This window comes from Embiotoca jacksoni, unplaced genomic scaffold, assembly GCF_022577435.1.
Source record: "Embiotoca jacksoni isolate LCO1_2020_lvr unplaced genomic scaffold, fEmbJac1.0.p SCAF_19, whole genome shotgun sequence".
Lineage (NCBI taxonomy): Eukaryota > Metazoa > Chordata > Actinopteri > Embiotocidae > Embiotoca > Embiotoca jacksoni.
The window spans coordinates 5,904,682-5,922,789 of NW_027185329.1; the positions used below are offsets into that span (position 1 = coordinate 5,904,682).

The 18,108-nt window shown below is 39.8% G+C and overlaps 1 protein-coding gene across 2 annotated transcripts in view; it reads left to right on the forward strand.

Annotated features, from left to right (window-relative positions):
• lepr (leptin receptor) overlaps window positions 1–14,067 on the forward strand; it is a 38,738-nt gene extending 24,671 nt beyond the window's left edge. For both annotated transcript variants that reach the window (XM_069153177.1, XM_069153174.1), the window contains exons 7-21: window positions 2,204–2,352; window positions 2,882–3,023; window positions 4,785–4,945; window positions 5,071–5,170; window positions 5,509–5,608; window positions 6,639–6,865; window positions 7,336–7,490; window positions 7,918–8,071; window positions 8,290–8,372; window positions 8,887–9,100; window positions 9,814–10,017; window positions 10,126–10,209; window positions 10,341–10,434; window positions 10,860–10,935; window positions 11,077–14,067. In XM_069153177.1, the coding sequence (XP_069009278.1) occupies window positions 2,204–2,352; window positions 2,882–3,023; window positions 4,785–4,945; window positions 5,071–5,170; window positions 5,509–5,608; window positions 6,639–6,865; window positions 7,336–7,490; window positions 7,918–8,071; window positions 8,290–8,372; window positions 8,887–9,100; window positions 9,814–10,017; window positions 10,126–10,209; window positions 10,341–10,434; window positions 10,860–10,935; window positions 11,077–11,991 (2,858 nt within the window). In that variant the 3' untranslated portion in view covers window positions 11,992–14,067. The remainder of the gene's footprint in view (window positions 1–2,203; window positions 2,353–2,881; window positions 3,024–4,784; window positions 4,946–5,070; window positions 5,171–5,508; window positions 5,609–6,638; window positions 6,866–7,335; window positions 7,491–7,917; window positions 8,072–8,289; window positions 8,373–8,886; window positions 9,101–9,813; window positions 10,018–10,125; window positions 10,210–10,340; window positions 10,435–10,859; window positions 10,936–11,076) is intronic.
• The last annotated feature ends 4,041 nt before the right edge of the window (window positions 14,068–18,108 follow it).

Genomic DNA, 18,108 nt, shown 5'->3' on the forward strand with positions numbered 1-18,108 from the left:
TAATGTGATGCTGCCCAGAGAAATGATACTCAGCTCTTGTTTATACGTATGCCTTATTAGACAGTGATATTAAGAAATATTTTGAGTATCTTTTTGTTGAATAGTTTTGAGAAAATTCTGTAAAACAGCATCTGAAGCCCCAAATGTTTAGCAATTAATACACATTCTGGTATTTTAGATGTATAACCACACTGTTTTAAGTGCATTACAGTAAGTGACCTAAGAAGAAGTTCCCGGCATTCACCTTTTTTTTAAGGTTAAGCCCCGCAGAATAGATTCAGACATCATGACGATGATGAAGAACCTCTCAGTGTTTAATACCAACATTTTCTTTTCTCAACCTTAACGTGATGAATCTGAACAGATGAGGACATTTTTATTCAGCTGCGATTGGCAGACGTGACTGGAATACAGCTGGAAGTAGCTGGGCCACATCCTTGTGTGTGTGCGCGTGCGTGTGTGTGCATGTGTGTGTGCAGCCACATTGAAACTGTGAGATCTCACAGTGATAGACAAGGACTTTCCATGCTGTGTTTGTTCAAGCAGATCTCTGAGGTTTAAACTGACAGAGCAGAACAAAAACCGAGTGGTAACCATTTCATGTCCAGCACTCCTGTTTAGGTTGAAATACTGTGTCACTAATGTAGCTCTCATCCTTTAAATGAGAACTCCACTTCTTTTTTTTTTACTCTTAAAACAAAGCAAACAAATCCAACCTCTGGATGAGCTATGAAGAATAGCTCTCATTTATTGTATTTAAGTACAGTTTTGAGGCACTTGAACTTTAAGTATTCAAATTTTGTCCCACGTTAAACTTCTACTCTGATATTCTAGCCCAATGTGACGGCATTAAGTATTTTGTTTTTGTCTGTCCAACAATCCAACATTATAAATATTAAATTCATGGAGTAAAACCTTAAAGGCTGGGATCATCTAATTACATCTAATGTAATAAAATGTCTTGAATGACAAATTGATTATCAAAATAGTTGCTGCTTTTCAAAACAACCAAAGCTAATATGGGTTTCGTCTCTCCTAGTTTTTCTTTTCTCTAATTCGGATAAATCTGCAATCTATCTGTAAGCAGACGGGTAATGTTGCCATGGAGACAGTAGGTTAACCTTGAGCCTTGTTGTTTTAGTGTCTGTTTTTTTAAGCCTGGGTGTGTAGGCGGTGCATGTGCATCGTGAAAAGTGACACTAAATATTTCCTGTTTGATCTATAACCATGGAAACAGATAACAATCAATTGACACTTGCCAGTGCATTGCAGTTGGATGGTACTGCACTTCGGAAAGTGCAAAATATTTCTTCATACTGAGTTTTGTGTGAATGGAACCTTTCAGAAGAGAATTTAAAAACCCTTCGTCTTCATGGTGTGAGAGTCATCTAAAAAAAAAAAAAGTGTTGAGCTGTTATTGAGTAGTCTCTCCTCTCCCTGTAGGCATCTTCGTGGTTTACTAGGCTGAACTGTCTCTGACGTTATTTGTCATAACTGGATGATGAATCAGAAATCTTTTGTTATCTGGGCTGCTACACCTGTTTCTCCTTAGTGACTGACGGTAAATGTGATTCTGGGTCCAAGCGTCTAAAATCCACGTGAAATGAGCTTGATGTCAATCTCTTTACAGTAACTGTTACTGAACAGATAATTTATAGAATATTAGAAACCTGCTTTGATGACTCTAAATGCTCACACGGCAGATTTATTACAACTAAAAAGTTAATTTACCATTCATGTCAGGCAGAGCAATTCAATTACATGCTGGCTATCATTTCTGTTAACTCTGCACTCAAGATGTGATTCATTAATTTACTTAACATGAATAATCCTGGCACGAGGACTACAAGAGTATTGATCTCTCTTGGATAAAGAAAAGTTTAATTGCACCAAATGCTAGCATTAGACGCACAGTACTGCAATGCCATAGTCTCAGTGACAGTAAATGGCTATAAATACTGACAGATAACAAGCAGGAGCAATTAATGAGACTTTTAGGCACTTTGTACTTTGTTGTATTTCATAGTTAAAATACAATCCTCTCATTTTATTTTCTGTAATTGTCATAATACAAACTGGATTCAGAAGGCTTTGATGATGCAAGGATCAAAGTGCGGTTATCATTACGAGTAATTTGTCAGATGTACAGTGTCGTGATTCTGTAGTGGAGTATGCAGTATGACGATTTGTTCTTTTTCTGCAGCGAAACCAAGTCCTCCCGCCAACCTGTCACACATTCAGACCATTGAGGCGGAACTGGTTGTACACTGGGACGACCCATCCGACTCTGACACCGGCCCGCTGAGATATGAGGTCCGATACTCCTCGTACACCTCTCACCCAGCCTGGCAGGTAAATAACAAGCCTGTTACACACCAAGCAGGGATCAAACACTACATACAGTAAGAGATGGAGGGTTGCAACTAACTATTATTGTTATCAGTTAATCTGCAGATTATTTTCTTAAATTGTAAAATATTTATTTATGTACCGGTTATTTTTTTTTATTTTCTTGATTGACTGATTGGTTAATTTGGTCTAAATGTTGCAGCTCTAAGGAGATGATAACTTGTGTTTGGTTTTCTTCTGCTTGTACTGGCTGTCGTGTGATCTGCTATTTGGCACCTCGTCAAAGCTAAAATGTCACAGTCTTACAGTTACAGCAGCCTCAGTGATGTGTTTCTTGCTTTCATGCAATAACGAAAACAGGAAGTCTTGCATGTAGATTGTAAAGAAAGCTCTGAAGTTCAAGGACGAATCTTGCTTCAAAAGGAGAAGTAAAAATAAGCATGCGTCTTTGCTTTGAGAGGAACACACCAAAACTCTGAGTTTTTTGCGCATGTGTGCATGTAAGTGTTCATTCCCTTTCCTCTATCTCCAGGTGGTGTCTGCACCTGGAGAGCCCAGGTTGTCTCTGGATCTGAAGCCCATGCTGAACTACACCATCCAGGTTCGCTGCTCTGGCCTGGACGAGCCTCCGCTGTGGAGCGAGTGGAGTGAGCCTCATCACATCTACCTGGACAGTAAGGACTACTTCCTTCCAACTGTTTATATAAAGAAAGATGATACGGGAAAAGCTGCTGCTTTTTTTTTTTTAAAGTTATTTTATTTGTTTTTTTACTCATGCATTTTAGACAAGCTTCAAGATTTTTGCAGTGTTTTTCCTCTTTACCTTAAATGTCTCACTTATATACAGTATGTACATGCGTAAATATAGATTTTTTTTTTTTTTTTTTTTTTTTTTTTTTCATTTTTTTAGGAATTACTTGAGAATCCCTGTCCATCCACAGTATCCAACAGGGAGTCTGATACTCCACTTGTTTAATAACTGCAAGGAGTTCATTAAATTTAACAGAAAATACTTGACATTAAACACTGATTCACAAACTAGCCCTGCTTGTTCTGACACTGACTGCCCTGTGTCTGTATTTGATAGCCTTAAATAAGGGAGTCAAATTTATATCATCTCATCTTTTTGCAATGAACGTAACATTTGGCTGCAACTCAACTCTCATTTCCACCGAGCGGCTCTGCAGACGAGGATTTATGATATCTCTCAGGTAGATTTATGTCTCTGCTGAACTTTTAATAATGAATCTAGCTCATTAGCCTGAGCCACTAATGAAGCGCTAATTTCAGTATGGCACACGTCAGGGAACCCTGAGTCAGAGGTCGTTTCCAAGTTGAATGACCTGCTGCAAATCACACAGAGGAAAACAGAGCCGCAGCTCCAAACATGACGTAGTTGTTCATGTGCAGATTTCACAGCACCTCATAACAACACGCACACATACGCACAGCCAGCACCGGTGTTACATATTACAAACACATCAAATTAAAAAGAAGACACTACAAAAAAAATTACTGCACTGACAAAGTATAATTTAAAGTAAAATTGCGGCACTTTATTTATGTGCTCATTGTGCCTGATTTGTTCCTCAGTGGCATTTTTTTGAAGGCCAAAAATGAATATTAGTTGATTTAAAATAACAACTCACAGTTCAGAAATGAGACCGACAACCGAGATCTGTTTGCACCCTCTAAAATCAACTCCATTACAAATGATGAATTGTTCATGTTGGCTGGTTGTTTTGTTTATACTCTGCAACTCAGACTGATAATGATATGCTATTATTAGCCCGAGGGCTTTGACCAGCACAGGTACTATATGAATCTGGTAAGCACGCTGTTGTGTTGTCATACGAGATGCTTTTCAACTGTGTGTCACTGGAAGAAACTTGACTCTGGGTGTAGAAAGTGTATGTTATGGTGTTAAAGGTTTCTGAGACTCAGCAGATCTGACTAATCTCACTGAAACTTTCCTCAAGCGATGGCAGGAGGTCTTCCAAAAATAGCAAAGTAAATGACATGAAATGTTTTGGAAATGTGAAGTAACGTGCTGCAAAAAAGTTTATTTTCTGACTTGCTGATGAGTCACATTCTCTTTTCACCAACTCCTCAGATGTTTCAGTTGCACCAAAAGTGATCCTCACACATTATCTAGTTCCTACCATGTGTCAAACAAACAAACAAAGCATTTTTAAAATCCTTCTGAAAGTTGTATTTCTTTCATGAAAAAGTACATGGAGACTGTGGATGAATGAGGGCGGGTTAGACATTTGTTCTGTTTACTTTTATACTGTTTTATTGCTTTTGACATCCATTTATCTTTTGACAATACGATTTCATTCGAGGAGAGAAAAAAAAGAATAAAAAGGAATAAGGATTAGAGAGATGCTGATCATTGCAAAGTTTTTAAATCAGTGACTTATTTGTGTGTGCAGCGGTGAGCTACATTCCAGAGAAAGTCGTGGCGCGACCTGGGGAGAACGTCACGGTGTATTGTGTGTTCAACGACCACAGCGTCAACGCCAGCACGGCCATGTGGATGCTCAACTTCCAGCAGCCGCTTCACCGCAGCCAGTACCATCCAGTCAACCAGTGGGTAAGAAGAAACTCTCGACACAGGGCTTTGTGTGATTCTGGGAACATTTCCAAAAAAGTGAAATCATTCATTATTTTTAGAAAAGTACAGTCCAAGTAAAAAGAAAATGTTTTTACCTAAACCAGGTCAGCCAGATCACAGTGCGTCCCTCAAACACTCAGATGTACGACCTGCTGAGGTGCACTCAGGAGTGGAGCATCCCTTACAGCCAGATCTATGTGGAAGGTGAGCTTTGTTGCACCATTTAAAGCAAAACTAAATATCATGCAATGTATCACTACTGCAGTAACATGCCCAAAGAAAAAAAGACATTGTTCATTTACAGTTCAAAAGAAAAGTTGAGCTATTTCCAGAGTGAAAGTGGAACTCAACAATGAATGTGTGATGTGTTAAAGTTTCTGAAAGGCCGTGTCCCTTCAGTGGACAAAGACAGGAAAAACAGTGGCGACATTTGACAGCACAACAATGTGAACCAAGAGAATCCCAGTGCACAGAGGTTGTCTCAGGTGAAGTTTGTTTTTAATGTCCCCAAACTTTAATGTGTTTCTCTTTGTGTGTTCCAGGGGCTTTCATTGATATACGCTGTGAGACCAGCGGTGACATTGACTCCATGGACTGCAGCTGGACAAACACACAGTGGAGCAAACTCAAATTTTGGTTCAGGTAAAGCAGCGTTTACCAAACAATTCATATTCCTGTAAGGGATGCGGCATTGTTAATGCAACATTCAGAAAAACACCTCCAACTCTGTTTTTAAAATCTGGACGTCACTGAAGGCAGTGCACCGGATGGCACGTTCGCTCAACACACTGAGGAAATACTTGTGTATAACCTTTGTGAAGTGACACCAGGAAGTGTCTTTGAGCAGTTATAATCAGTATTGCCTCACTGGAACAGGAAGTCTGTTCACTCAAAAAAAAAAAACATAAACCACTGAGGACAATGAGGGCTGACAGAAGGCTGTAATGAATCTCTCGTTACTAACTGTTGTAGTTGCCTCTTGTGCAACACCACAAATCAATCCTTAACCGCAGAGCTCCTTCTTTCCTACTTTTCTCTTGAATTCTCCTCACCTTTTGCTTTTCAATTTGAAGTATACTTCTAATTTATTGCTAAATTTAAGTTTGCAGTTTAGCTATTTTATCTCTATAAAAATAAAATTGAGATCTTGGAGCATGAAGACATTGGTAAAAGGAAGACATGCAGGTTGTAAATAAAGCCCTTGGTTAGCCATTCTCATAAGGAAAACAAAGGGAAATTGTTATCCAAACTGTCCAACTTTTGGACTTACATTTAGCTCACATTTGTGCTTGCTAAACTGTTGGTTTATTTACAACGCTCCCAGATCTCTAATATTTGTTCCAAATGGTCACATTTGAAAGTGGAGCGAAAAGCCAGGGATTGAGAGGGAGTGGACAATTGTTTCAATAAGGGCATAACTTGTAATTGTTTGGATGAAAAGTGCTGCACATAATTGGGTCACAAATGAAAAAGGAATTAGCGAGAGAAGGTCAAAACAAACCCTCGTATGAAGCAATGCAATAGTCCAACAATCAGTTCTGAAGAAGCATACTAACAGCTCGATATTATCCTTTAATTTCTGTTGTCATGTTCATCACATTGTTTTTACTCAGAAGAGATAAAAGGATGATGAATGAATTCAAATGAATTCTTCTTTCTTTTTTCACTGAAGGTGGGCCGACCTGCCGTGCGACGAGATGGAGGAGAGGGAGAGAGCGGGGGAAACAGTGGGGGAAACGGTGGAGGAGGTGAACCCTGCCTGCAGGCAGCACAGAGCCAGGCAGAAAACCTGCACCATCCAGCCACTGAGGATGAACTGCTACAAACTGTGGCTGGAAGTGCCATCCCAACTGGGTCCTATCAGGTCCAAACCCATCTATCTGTCACCTATAGATCACGGTGAGTGGGACGGATTCATGTGTGAAGCCCATCACCACAAAACAAAACAAGAGTCACTGAAAGTAATATTTACGAAATCCCTTTATTATTATATCAGTATATGAAGCTGAACTGAAACTCTTTCTTCTACTACACCATTTCCTAAAATGTATTTCTAGCACAAAAGTACAAATTCTAGCTGGTCCATCAATCAAAATTATTATTTTTACTATTTACTATTTTTAAAAATAGTTTTTAATTAACCAAAAGGCAAGCATTGAAAAGAAAAGAAAAGAAAAGAATTGCTACACTAAATATTCATTGAGAAAGAGTTGAATTATCAAAGGGCTTTGAATATCAAGGTTAAAGTCGTGATTATAATTCTAAAAAGGAATAAACGGCATGACAACTTGTTACTAGATATTAAAGACGTTTGCTGAGACTTTACGGGACAAACTGAGAAACTGTGGTACTCTTCGTCTCTCCTGCAGTGAAACCTCACACACCCTCTAACGTGAAGGCAGTGAGCCTGAGCAGTGGGGTCCTGATGGTCACTTGGGAGCCTCCGTCTCTGCCGGCCGAGGGTCTCCAGTGTCAGTTTCGGTACCACTCACCATCCGCTGTGAAAGCCCAACCGGACTGGAAGGTGAGCCTGTCTGTTAGACTATTAAACTATTTATTTCTGACCTTTATCAAAATTACGATTCTAAATGTCAGTATTTTATTTTAAAAACAGGAATTTAAATTATCTTTCAAGAACAGACATATTATAAAGAACTATCATATTTCTTGATACAGGATGCTCTTACATGACCTCAGCTAGCCAGTTTTATATGAGCTGATTATATGTTTGAGACCTTATTCTGTTCCTCTAATTGAAAACTCCTGTTGGAAATTAGACACGTGCTGTAAATTGCTCCCTCCTCTTACCAACATTCATTCAAAATGCTGAAAAGTATGAAGTAATAATTTTTCTGTTTCCTCTGTGAAAGTTGATAGACAGATGGAACAGATGTGTTCTCCCCAGATTAAGTATTTGCCATTAGTGAGCTCTAAAACAGTCATGTGTTCAGGTGCAGGGTGCAGTGCGGGTTCCCTGGGCGGAGGTTGTGGTGCCACAAATGTGCCGGGTGTACGTGGTTCAAGTGCGCTGCATGCACACCAACGGCACCGGTTACTGGAGCGAATGGAGCGACTCCGTCTATTCCACACCTCAAAACAGCAGAGGTAAAACACCAGTGATTCCGCCCTTGATCTAAATTTCAAACATCATTTAATATAACTTTGACAGATGCGGCTCCTGATGGAACCTTTAAAGTCACATCAGACTTTGGGTTTTTTTGCTCAAATGGAAAATAGCACACACATCGCCTCCATCACTAACAGAGACATAGAGGTAAAAGCTGTCATGGGATGTAATGTTTGCTGATCGGTCTTCTCCTCAGCTCCCGAGCGTGGCCCGGATTTCTGGAGAATCCGTCAAGATGTTCCATACAGAAAGCAGACAAATGTCACGCTGCTGTTTGAGGTACACAAATAATTAATAATTAAATTAAAGGTTATGTCTGATTTATTGTCAGCAAATCCCATTAAAAGACCAAAGAGCATTAATAAACATTTATTGTCTGTGCAGCCAAGCTTTATATATTTGATTGATCAAGCTCTATTACTTTGTGCCGAGGAGTTCAATATTTGTTCAAGAGCTATAAAAAAAAAAAACACAACAATGGGCCACACTGGCTGGATTTCTGTAGTTTAATTTGAGTTTGACTGGCACTTCCTGTAGCTGGAAATATTTCCTACCAAATGCACCATTTGGTTCTGTTTGGGTTACACTTTCTAAAACCTACAATGTCCAGCTGTTTATAGTGATGCTTTTAGCTTTTTTTTTTAAATAAATAATCTTTAATACAAACTAGTGCGCTTTGCAACTTGCTTTTTTTCATGGGATATATTGATAACTCGAAAAATACAGTAACATCAGTTTAATTATTTAAGGCGTCTCATTTAAAATTACTTAAATATTATCCTTTGTTTCCCAGCATTTCCCAATACCTTGGAACTCCTACTGTGTGGACGGATTTATTGTCCAGCGCCAGTCCTCGAGTGGTTCTGTGCAAAGGGTTCAGATCGAGCGGGCGTCCTCCTACAGCTTTGAGTGGAGCCAGGAGCTCCAGACTGTCACCGTGGAAGCATACAATAGTCTGGGGAGCTCCGCTAACAACATGAACATGACGCTGGAGAAACAGCCCAAACGTGAGTGAGAGAGGGGGATCACACATACACAAAACACGTACGAGCACGGACATCTTAACATTTCAAAAAAGACCTCAAAACATCAGCAGCCTGAAGACAGACAGTTTCTGTAGCAGCGATTTCAGGCTTTATGTTTCTGTGAACATGTGAAATTTAGCTAAGATCAAAAGGGGTTTTATTGCACTATAAACATTTTTTTTAACAGATTTTCAAGAGGTTAAAATGAATGGCAAACAGGGCATGAGACTTTCATCAGTGTATACAGATTCATGGTCAGTGCTCACATGCACAGACAGGTGCGTATTAACGGAAACAAAATAAGGTGATTTGTTTCGTACACTCATAAAAGCTCTGAAGGAGGCAAGGCAGCCATTACCTTTACTGTAGCAAGTATTGTTAGCAGCATTCAGAACGGAGATAACAAGGTTCATGTTCTAATGAATACTCTCTGTGTCGGTAACATTTCTGGGAATTTCTCCCATTAGTCATGATTCACAGAAAGGTATTTTTATTCTGGCAGAATGAAAAATGGGTTTCCATGAAGATGGCCAGTGTTTTGTTTTCCATAAAATGCTGTCAGACATTTTTCCATTAGTATTAGAGAACATGTTCATAATAAGGCTGAGATTGTACGCAGATAAACACAAACAATCGGGGGCTGAAGGGCGTGTAGACAACAGCATTGATTCAGTTGTTTCTTTTCTGCTCTGCAGGCCGCTGCGTGCATTCATTTCACGCGGTGATCATCAACAGCACTCGTGTGTCTCTGTCATGGAGCCTGTTGGACAACAGCTCTGTACCTCTGTTCATGGTGGTCCAGTGGTCGCCGCAGAAGCAGCAGGACTCTGAGGACTCTGGCCCGAGGGGAGAGCCGTGGGCCCGGCTGCCCTACACTGATCGCCCTGTCAATCTAAGAGGTAATACCTTCTCTTCTCTTGTCTTTTTTACACGACATTATTGACCTATTAAGTGTGTTTCTATAAAAAAAAAAACTAACCTGCAACTCTTTGGCTGTATCATATCAGGTAATTTCTTTAGCTCTGAGGAGTACGGCTTCTACTTGTACCCTGTGTTTGCTGAGGGAGAAGGAGAGCCAAAGTACATTTTAGGTATGCTCACTGTTCTCAGGTTTCTGGCTGTTTGTATCAGTGTCTTACTCAGCAATAAATGCGTTGAAAGGATGACACAATGCCAGCACTTAGATTGTGTTATTAATTAAAGGTCTGATATGCTGTTTCAGCCACCAGAGGAGACCCTGCAGCCTATATGAAGCTGATGATCATCTTCTTCCTCGCTATCGTCCTGTTTGTCACCCTGGTCATCTCCCAAAACCAGTAAGAGCTTGTGCTTCGCAAAAACACTTCAAATTCTGGAAGAGAATGCTTAAATATTAATGAATCTGATGTCAAATCAGAAAAGTTGCAACACCCAGAAAATGACCAGCTTTACTTTTTGACGCATCAATCCGTCAGGTCGTTTCACATTTAATCTTGTTGCAGGTGTTAATTGCACAGCGTCAGTGTTTACAGAATTAGTTTTTCATGCAGACAGCTGTAAGAAATGATAAATGATGGTGATCTCTGGGGTGAAATGTAATTCAGGGCGCAGACATACTGACCAGGAAAAATTAGAGGTGTGACATTTAACAGGTCACAAGGGTGTAGTTACACTTGATGTTGGCTGATAGGAGGAGGAGGAGGAATTAGACATGAGAGAAGAGGGTTTAGACAGTGAATATCTGCTGCATTTTTATTTCCAGGATGAAAAAGTTTGTATGGAAGGATGTTCCCAACCCAAACAAGTGCTCATGGGCGAAAGGACTAAACTTCAAAAAGGTAAAAAAAAAAAATATATATATTAATAATTTGTATAGACTGCCGTTGAATGTGAAGTATTTCCATGATAGTGTTAACAATTTGGGAATTCTATATAATCTGAAAACCAATAGTAACTGGATGCATTCATCATCTCTCCAGGTGGACACCTTCGACCACCTATTCCGACCTCCAGAGGGTCCGCCAGCCTGGCCGCTGCCCTCTGAGAACATCTCCAAAGTCATCATAGTGGACAAAGCTCAGACTTCTGCCCTGATCCAAACACCACTTCTGTCCCTGACCCCTGACCCTGCCACGGGCTTCGCCATCTCCCTCTCTCCGGGGTTTGACTCAAAGGTCGACCAGTTTATGGAGAGTGAGACGCTCCTGGGCGGAGCTCCTTCCTTAGCCGTTAATCTGGATGCTTTAACCACTTCAAGCCCAAGATTAGGTGAATTGCAGCCGGTGAATCAGTGCCCTGGTAGCACTGACAACTCTGCACAGTCCTCAGTCACATACGCCACCATTCTGCTCTCTGATCCGAAGCAGGACCAGCAGCCCATTCATCTCCACTACAAGGATGGTAGTGGCAGCAGCTGCAGCGATGAGGGAAATTTCTCTGCCAACACCTCTGACATTTCTGGATCTTTCCCCGGTGGCCTGTGGGACCTGGACAGCTGCCGTGGCGGGGAGATGGACGACCCGAGGCACTCCTGCTCCTCCAACTCAGTGGAGGAGCTCTCCGAAACATCAGAGCAAGAGGACGAAGGCGAGGTGAGGCAGGAGAAGGTCTTGTATTATCTGGGAATGGACTATCCAGCAGAGGATGAGGAGAGCGAGGAAGAGGAGGAGCGGAGAGAAGAGGAGACAAAAACTGAGCTTCTTAAAAATGCTGTTTTGAACAGAGAGGACTGTTCTCTGGAGTCACATCCTTTACTCGGACTGGAGGACTCAAGTGAGCCCGGGGAGCTTCTGTCAGCACCAACAGGTGGCTTCTCTCCGCTGTACCTGCCTCAGTTCAGAACTTCTCCATGCACGAGGCAATTTACAGCTCAGAAACAAGACAGCTGTGATTAAAATGTGCACCGTTAAATCCGTCCAGTCATGAGCTGCCACATGATTCAGCATTTTCCAAAGCGGTTTCTCAACTGCTCTTATGGACACGCTGAGCAGGAAAATGTAAAAATACCTCGACTTGCGTATGACTGCAATTTGATATTCATCAGTGCTGCTACTGTGTTCTGTGCGAAAAGGCGTCAGGAGAGCACAAGCCTTGTGAATAGGCAGTTATTTCTTTCTTTATTGGGGTTTTAAAACCCAGATTCTAATGTGCCACACTGCAATTGTGCATCAGTGACTGAAAAATGAGCTCATAGAGCGCAATAGAAAGACTACAATCAGCATACTGGATTTCAAGAAGGGACTAATAGAGGAGGTGGTCATCATGTGGCTTCACACATCCTACAATTTTCATTCAGCACATTTCATAGGTGGTCATAATCTTGGATATCCTTACATTGAAAAAATACTCTTCCTCCACTCACTCTTTTGTTTCCACCATAAAGCTGACAACAAATCTTTTCATTCTCTGCTGGATTATTTTTGCTCCGTTTGAATAAAAGCTGAAAGAGGTTCAAAGAGAATAAAGAAATGCACAGAAGGCCGGAGAGAAAAGGCCTACAGTCTGCGCAGTCTCTAAAAGCACATTTGACTATGAAGTGAAGGCAAAACTTGGACGTCACTTCAAAGCTACTGATGTGACTAAAAAAAGACGAGTTGATGATGAAAGCCGACGTAGTCGTAGTAGTGACTTTTTGGACACTTCATTTACTGCATTCATTGCAGCTTGCGCATTTAACATCTGCATGCACTAACTCACCCGCTAACCCAAAGTATTTTTGTACTTTGTGTTGTAATGTAGTTGAGACTTTGTTACAGCATGTGAGACTTTGTTACAGCATGTGAGAAATGTAATATCTATTTTTGTCCGTGCCTGGTCATTTAAACGGACAGCTGCTCTCTTCTAAAAATTAAAAGTGTGTATTTGAATCCAGAGGATGACCGAAATTAAAACTAATGAATATGTAAAAACATGATTGAGGGAAATTGTTATTCTATATGGAGATCTTTTGTCTATTTTTCCATGGTGAAAATAAAGTATTTATTGTGAGTGTGTGTGGTTTGTGCGCAGGGACCGGTACTGCAGTATTAGTGAATTGTAATTGGTTACATGGCTTGTGACCAATAACATCTTTTAATTACAACTCCAAGTACTCCTTCACCTCTTGTCCTCCACATGTGAGGGCCTGAAGTTCCCTTTATGAACATGTTTGACAGTTTCATCTCTTTTTCTTCAGGAGCACTAGTGTTTGTATGCATTTCAGCCACCGAACACTACCACTCTCTTTTTGGACATTGAAATGGTTGAATTTAATTGTGATTCGGCTCCATAAACTGTCACGAGATTCAGTCAAACCACAGGACAAAACTTGTCCTTAATTATGCAAATTAGTTTTCTCACTTCAATATGTGCATATTTAACTAGATTTTTTTTTTTCCTCAATTCTTTATATGTTTTTTATAATATATACTGAGATGTTAATTATATAAAAATTAAAAAAAAAAACCAATATGTCAGGCAATGGATACTCAAAAACTGATTCATCAATGTCAAACATGTTCCACTCTTCAACTGTAGTAATGTTCTGCCACCTTGTGACTGATACAAGTAAATACATCAGAATGTTGTCAGGCTCAAGTCTTCATGGTTACTAAGTCAAATATGTGATGTTTTCCATCAGATCATTTTAGTATTTGTAAGAATGTGTATCTTTCACTGTTAGAGCCATATTTTGTGTTGATAACAAATTATATTAGAATTTGCTTATTTACTGAGGTAATGTGAATCTTTCTTTTGACTTATGAAATAAGATGAAATGCATATGCTGAATTAATTAGTATGTATTAGTTGTGATTGACAAGATGATTGTCAGCTGAGATAGGGGAGAAGGGGGACTGAGTTTTTGGTTCTTCTTCAACCAAGCATGGAGGAAACGTGAGGAAGGGGCATCGGTACAGTCTTTGACCTCACGTTACAACGAGAATGTTTTGTAAACTTTTTTGATTAATGTGAGAATAAACGAAACAACTGAATCGGCGACTGCAGCGTTATGATTTGGACCGGTTTAACGTGCGAGTCAAGCGGAGCCCCTATTAAGATGGCACAGTTTAAACGAAAAGGACACGGCCATCGCATTCACCATGTATCAAAAAGTTAATTTTTTTACAGTCACAAAAGGGGTTTTGGATTATCTGATAAACTGAAGAGGTCACTTCACAACAACTTTATTCAATCATTAGAAATTTTGAAAATAATCAGTAAAAACAGGTCCGTAAAATATACATCAGCCTTAAGATGGTGACAAACTGTAAGGCCACACAGCAAATGGCTTTGTGGTGATCAGTGGTCTTAAAGATGCATTTGCATTTTGCAGCCACAAGGAGACAGAAAGGCATCACTGATGGAGTTCAGCCTGCTGTTTTTTCATTGATGTCAGGGAAGCTGTATCCTTAAAGGCCCTCATTGCTGTGTCTTTTGTATTTGCCATAGAAGGGCATGATGGTATGAAGTGCTGCTGCCTTCGGCAAAGAGAGCTTTGAAAGCACTGAGGCCCGATGCCATGTCAGGTTCAGATATGGTAACAGAGAAACAGAACCACCACAGAGAAGGGGAGAAGTCTTGTTTATGGTAATAGACATAGTTTGGTGGCTCACGATTATATTTGCTGAACTGTATGGTGACTTCAAAGATCCCAGCCTGTGTGGCACGAATGTTTCAAATTAAGATGCTAACAAAAATAACTTCCCACTTATGATCATAACGATCTGAAATGAAGTGAAATTAAATGAAACGTGAGATAACGCGGCCTGCAGGGGAAATGCTGCACAGGTGAAAGTTCTTTGGTGCTCTGCTGATCTCTCAGCTGTGACAAATTAACCTCACAGAGCTTCAGTCTAAAATATTAAAAGAGGTGACTGACCTTCCCAGAAAAATACACCACTGTCCCAGGAAGAAATTAGCATTTTATAATTTTATTTGAGATGGATTAGGGGTAAAATACTCTCCTTTCTTTGATTTGGACTGTGAAGAAAGGAGATTTAACGATCTAATTAGGTCTTTCAAATCCACACAAAACTGCCAGTAAGGTGGTGTAAACAAATTAAGGACCAGTGAAATGTAGTAATCTGGGTTTTAAGATCAAGATTTTATTAATTAGTGGAGAAATATGGACTCAGGTGAAAAATAAGATTATGCATATTAAGCTAAAATTCCCTTTTGTTGACTGAATGAGCTGCTGAATGTTCCTGGGACAAATTATTTTGTTTAAAGCCATGAACTTTGCCATTAGCTAAAGATTTATGGGGTTACTGTAGAAAAATATAACTGTAAAATGTTCTTACAAAACATTTTCCTCAAAACGCATCTTTGCAAAACATCTCAAGTTTAAATGTTTTATTTTCTTGGCCTACACGAACACCTCAACAGCACATCTGCATCCTCGCCTCCCAGGAAATATGTCTGCTACTACAGCTTTCCTCAAAAGCAAACCCACACATGTCCTAAATGATTCATCTCTAAACTGGATGTGTTGTCAGCTGGAAGTGACTGAACAACCTCTTGAGCTGAGGCATTTGGTGGGAGGTGGAAAAAAGGAGGAGAAAATAAGTGGAGCAGTCAAAAACAACTTATAGAAAGGCCTGGAAGAGGAGTAAGGAGGAAAATGAGCACTCACAGAGGGGACAGGTAAACTATCATTGAGTAGATTTAAGAGCCGTGATAGGGGCTGTGCAGGTTTTAACATTTGAAGAGTTTCTCTCAGTGCATATGCAGAGCCTGCAGGAGATTGTAGATCAAAGTTGTTGTTGTGAGGCGAATGGCAGACTTTTGGACTCAATCTTTGCTACCAAAACACCAGCAAAAATGATTGATGTTCAGTGTGATGGATTGCACAACATGAAGTCTAAAAAATATGGGGGTTGTTCCACAAAAGTGATTTCAGAGCGCTACTTAAATGCAGGCTGCCAACAGTGCTGGCATCTCATTTCATAAATGAGTGAGCTCAGAATAGAGACGCTTCAAGCATGACACAAAAGGGGGTGGTAAAAGAAAGTTAACCTGGATCAAAAGGTTGCTTTCTTTCTTTCTTTCCCCCCCCCCCCAAAAAAAAACAACAACAACAAAAAACTAAGCAGGCAGATAAAGCAAAAGATTCAAGAGAGTTCAAAAATAGATAGGGAATATAAATATGCCATGGCCGGCTGACATGAACAGCCCAAAGGCAGTCTAGAAAAGGTTGACAGCTGAACTGGTGATATAAATACTGAGAGGACTAATTGGAGAAGTGGATGCAGGTGCACAGGGAGGCGGCAGGTGATTAACTGGTGGGGAAACAAGGGAGGTGGGAGTAATGGGCTCTGAATTGACAGAACAGTAGAGAAGAATGTAGCAACTTAACAAAATGGCAAACCACAAAAGCAGATAAATTTGACTTGCAAAGTTTCTGTCAAATATTGTGTTTCCTCTGCTAAGTAAAAAATTAAGTAGTTTATTAAATTAAAAACATGATAGAAAATGATGTTGAAGATTTTGAGTTGAACCTGCAATAACTGATTTTGATCCCCCTTGGCAGCAGCAGAAATAAACAGTAAAAAGCATGTTACAGTTTAAGTTGTTTGGACAAAATTGTTGTCAAATTGTTGCCTATTTACACATTAAGCAGAGCATTATTAACATTCATTTGAAGAAATATGCATAATAATCATGAAGATGGAAACAAACAGTAAGTCTAAGGATTGATCTCTTTTTAGCTCAGTTTTTGTTCTCCACCAACTCCTTAGGGAAATATGTGGATCTGAAACACTTAAATGCTCCGTGCAACAATAAACACTTGGTTAGGTTTTAGGAAAAGATCATGGTTTGGGTTAAATGTGACACGGCTGTAGCTTGGTTCGACAAAAATAAATACTTTGGATTAAGAAAAGATCACGGTTTGGGTTCTAATAAGTAATTTTTTTGTAAGTAACATTACATGTCACGTAATTTACTTTATTTGCATTTCAAAAGTACTATTTTAACTTGTTACAGGCAGCTTCCAGCTCCGTTTGGAAACAAGTCAAATGAAAGCAAGACAACTAAAACGGCAAAGTTGCGGGCAGCAAAACCAAAACAATGCGCTGAAACATGCCAAAACGCACTGTCGAGCTAAAGGTAACTCCACAGTTGAATGAATGATTGAATTCTCTCTGGATTTTTCATTATGAGTGCCACATTTCATATTAGAAATCATCATTTTACCAGACAGTCTGAAAATACTGTTTAGTGCAGCTTTAACTGGTTTGGTTCTTTAAGAGTATGAAGATGGTGTCAGCAGTATGTTTGGTAAGCCCGCCCAAAATGTTCTCCTAAAAAGTTAGGAGTGTTTTTCAGTGGTTAGTCACAGTAAAAAACAACAACACCCACCATAGCTTTATGGTTTAATTAGAAACATAATTTAGATAAATTGTCTACACTCTCCCAAACACAATGGTTAGAATTAGTCATTTTGTGTAAACAAAACCAGATGGACAGAAATTACACTTTAGCAAAAGAATAAAACTCAATGTGCTTCTAATGACGCTCCACAAGAACTTTGCCTTGTTTAGGACAAATTACTTTTACTAGAAAAACCTGGTGACTTTTGCACATGACAGTTTTATCACCCTGGCAATCAGTGAACTAAATAATGTATGTAAAAGACAAGTGTGTGTGTGTATTCTGACATCACTGTTCATGCTTCAGCTGTTGCCATCAACCCTGTTAATGTGAATCAGGAGCAAGCTTTAGCAGCTTGACATTGTAAATCCCTCATTGATCGCCTGGCATTAATTTGTGCAGCTATCGTGAAGGGCTTTAGCGACTGATGTTTATCCATGTTGGCTTTGAAGACCTTAACATCTGGGGTAAAGGTCAAATTGTGGCAAGTTCACAGCAAAACTCCACAAACACATAGGAAATGAGGACAACCTGCCATTGCTGGTTTAGAGCTGCATGTGCACACTGCATTGACTGTTCTCTCTCTTTCAGTAAACAGGAGGTTAAAAAAAAAAAAAAACATGGCTTGGTTGCCAGGCACCACAGCACAGCAAGTTGGATAG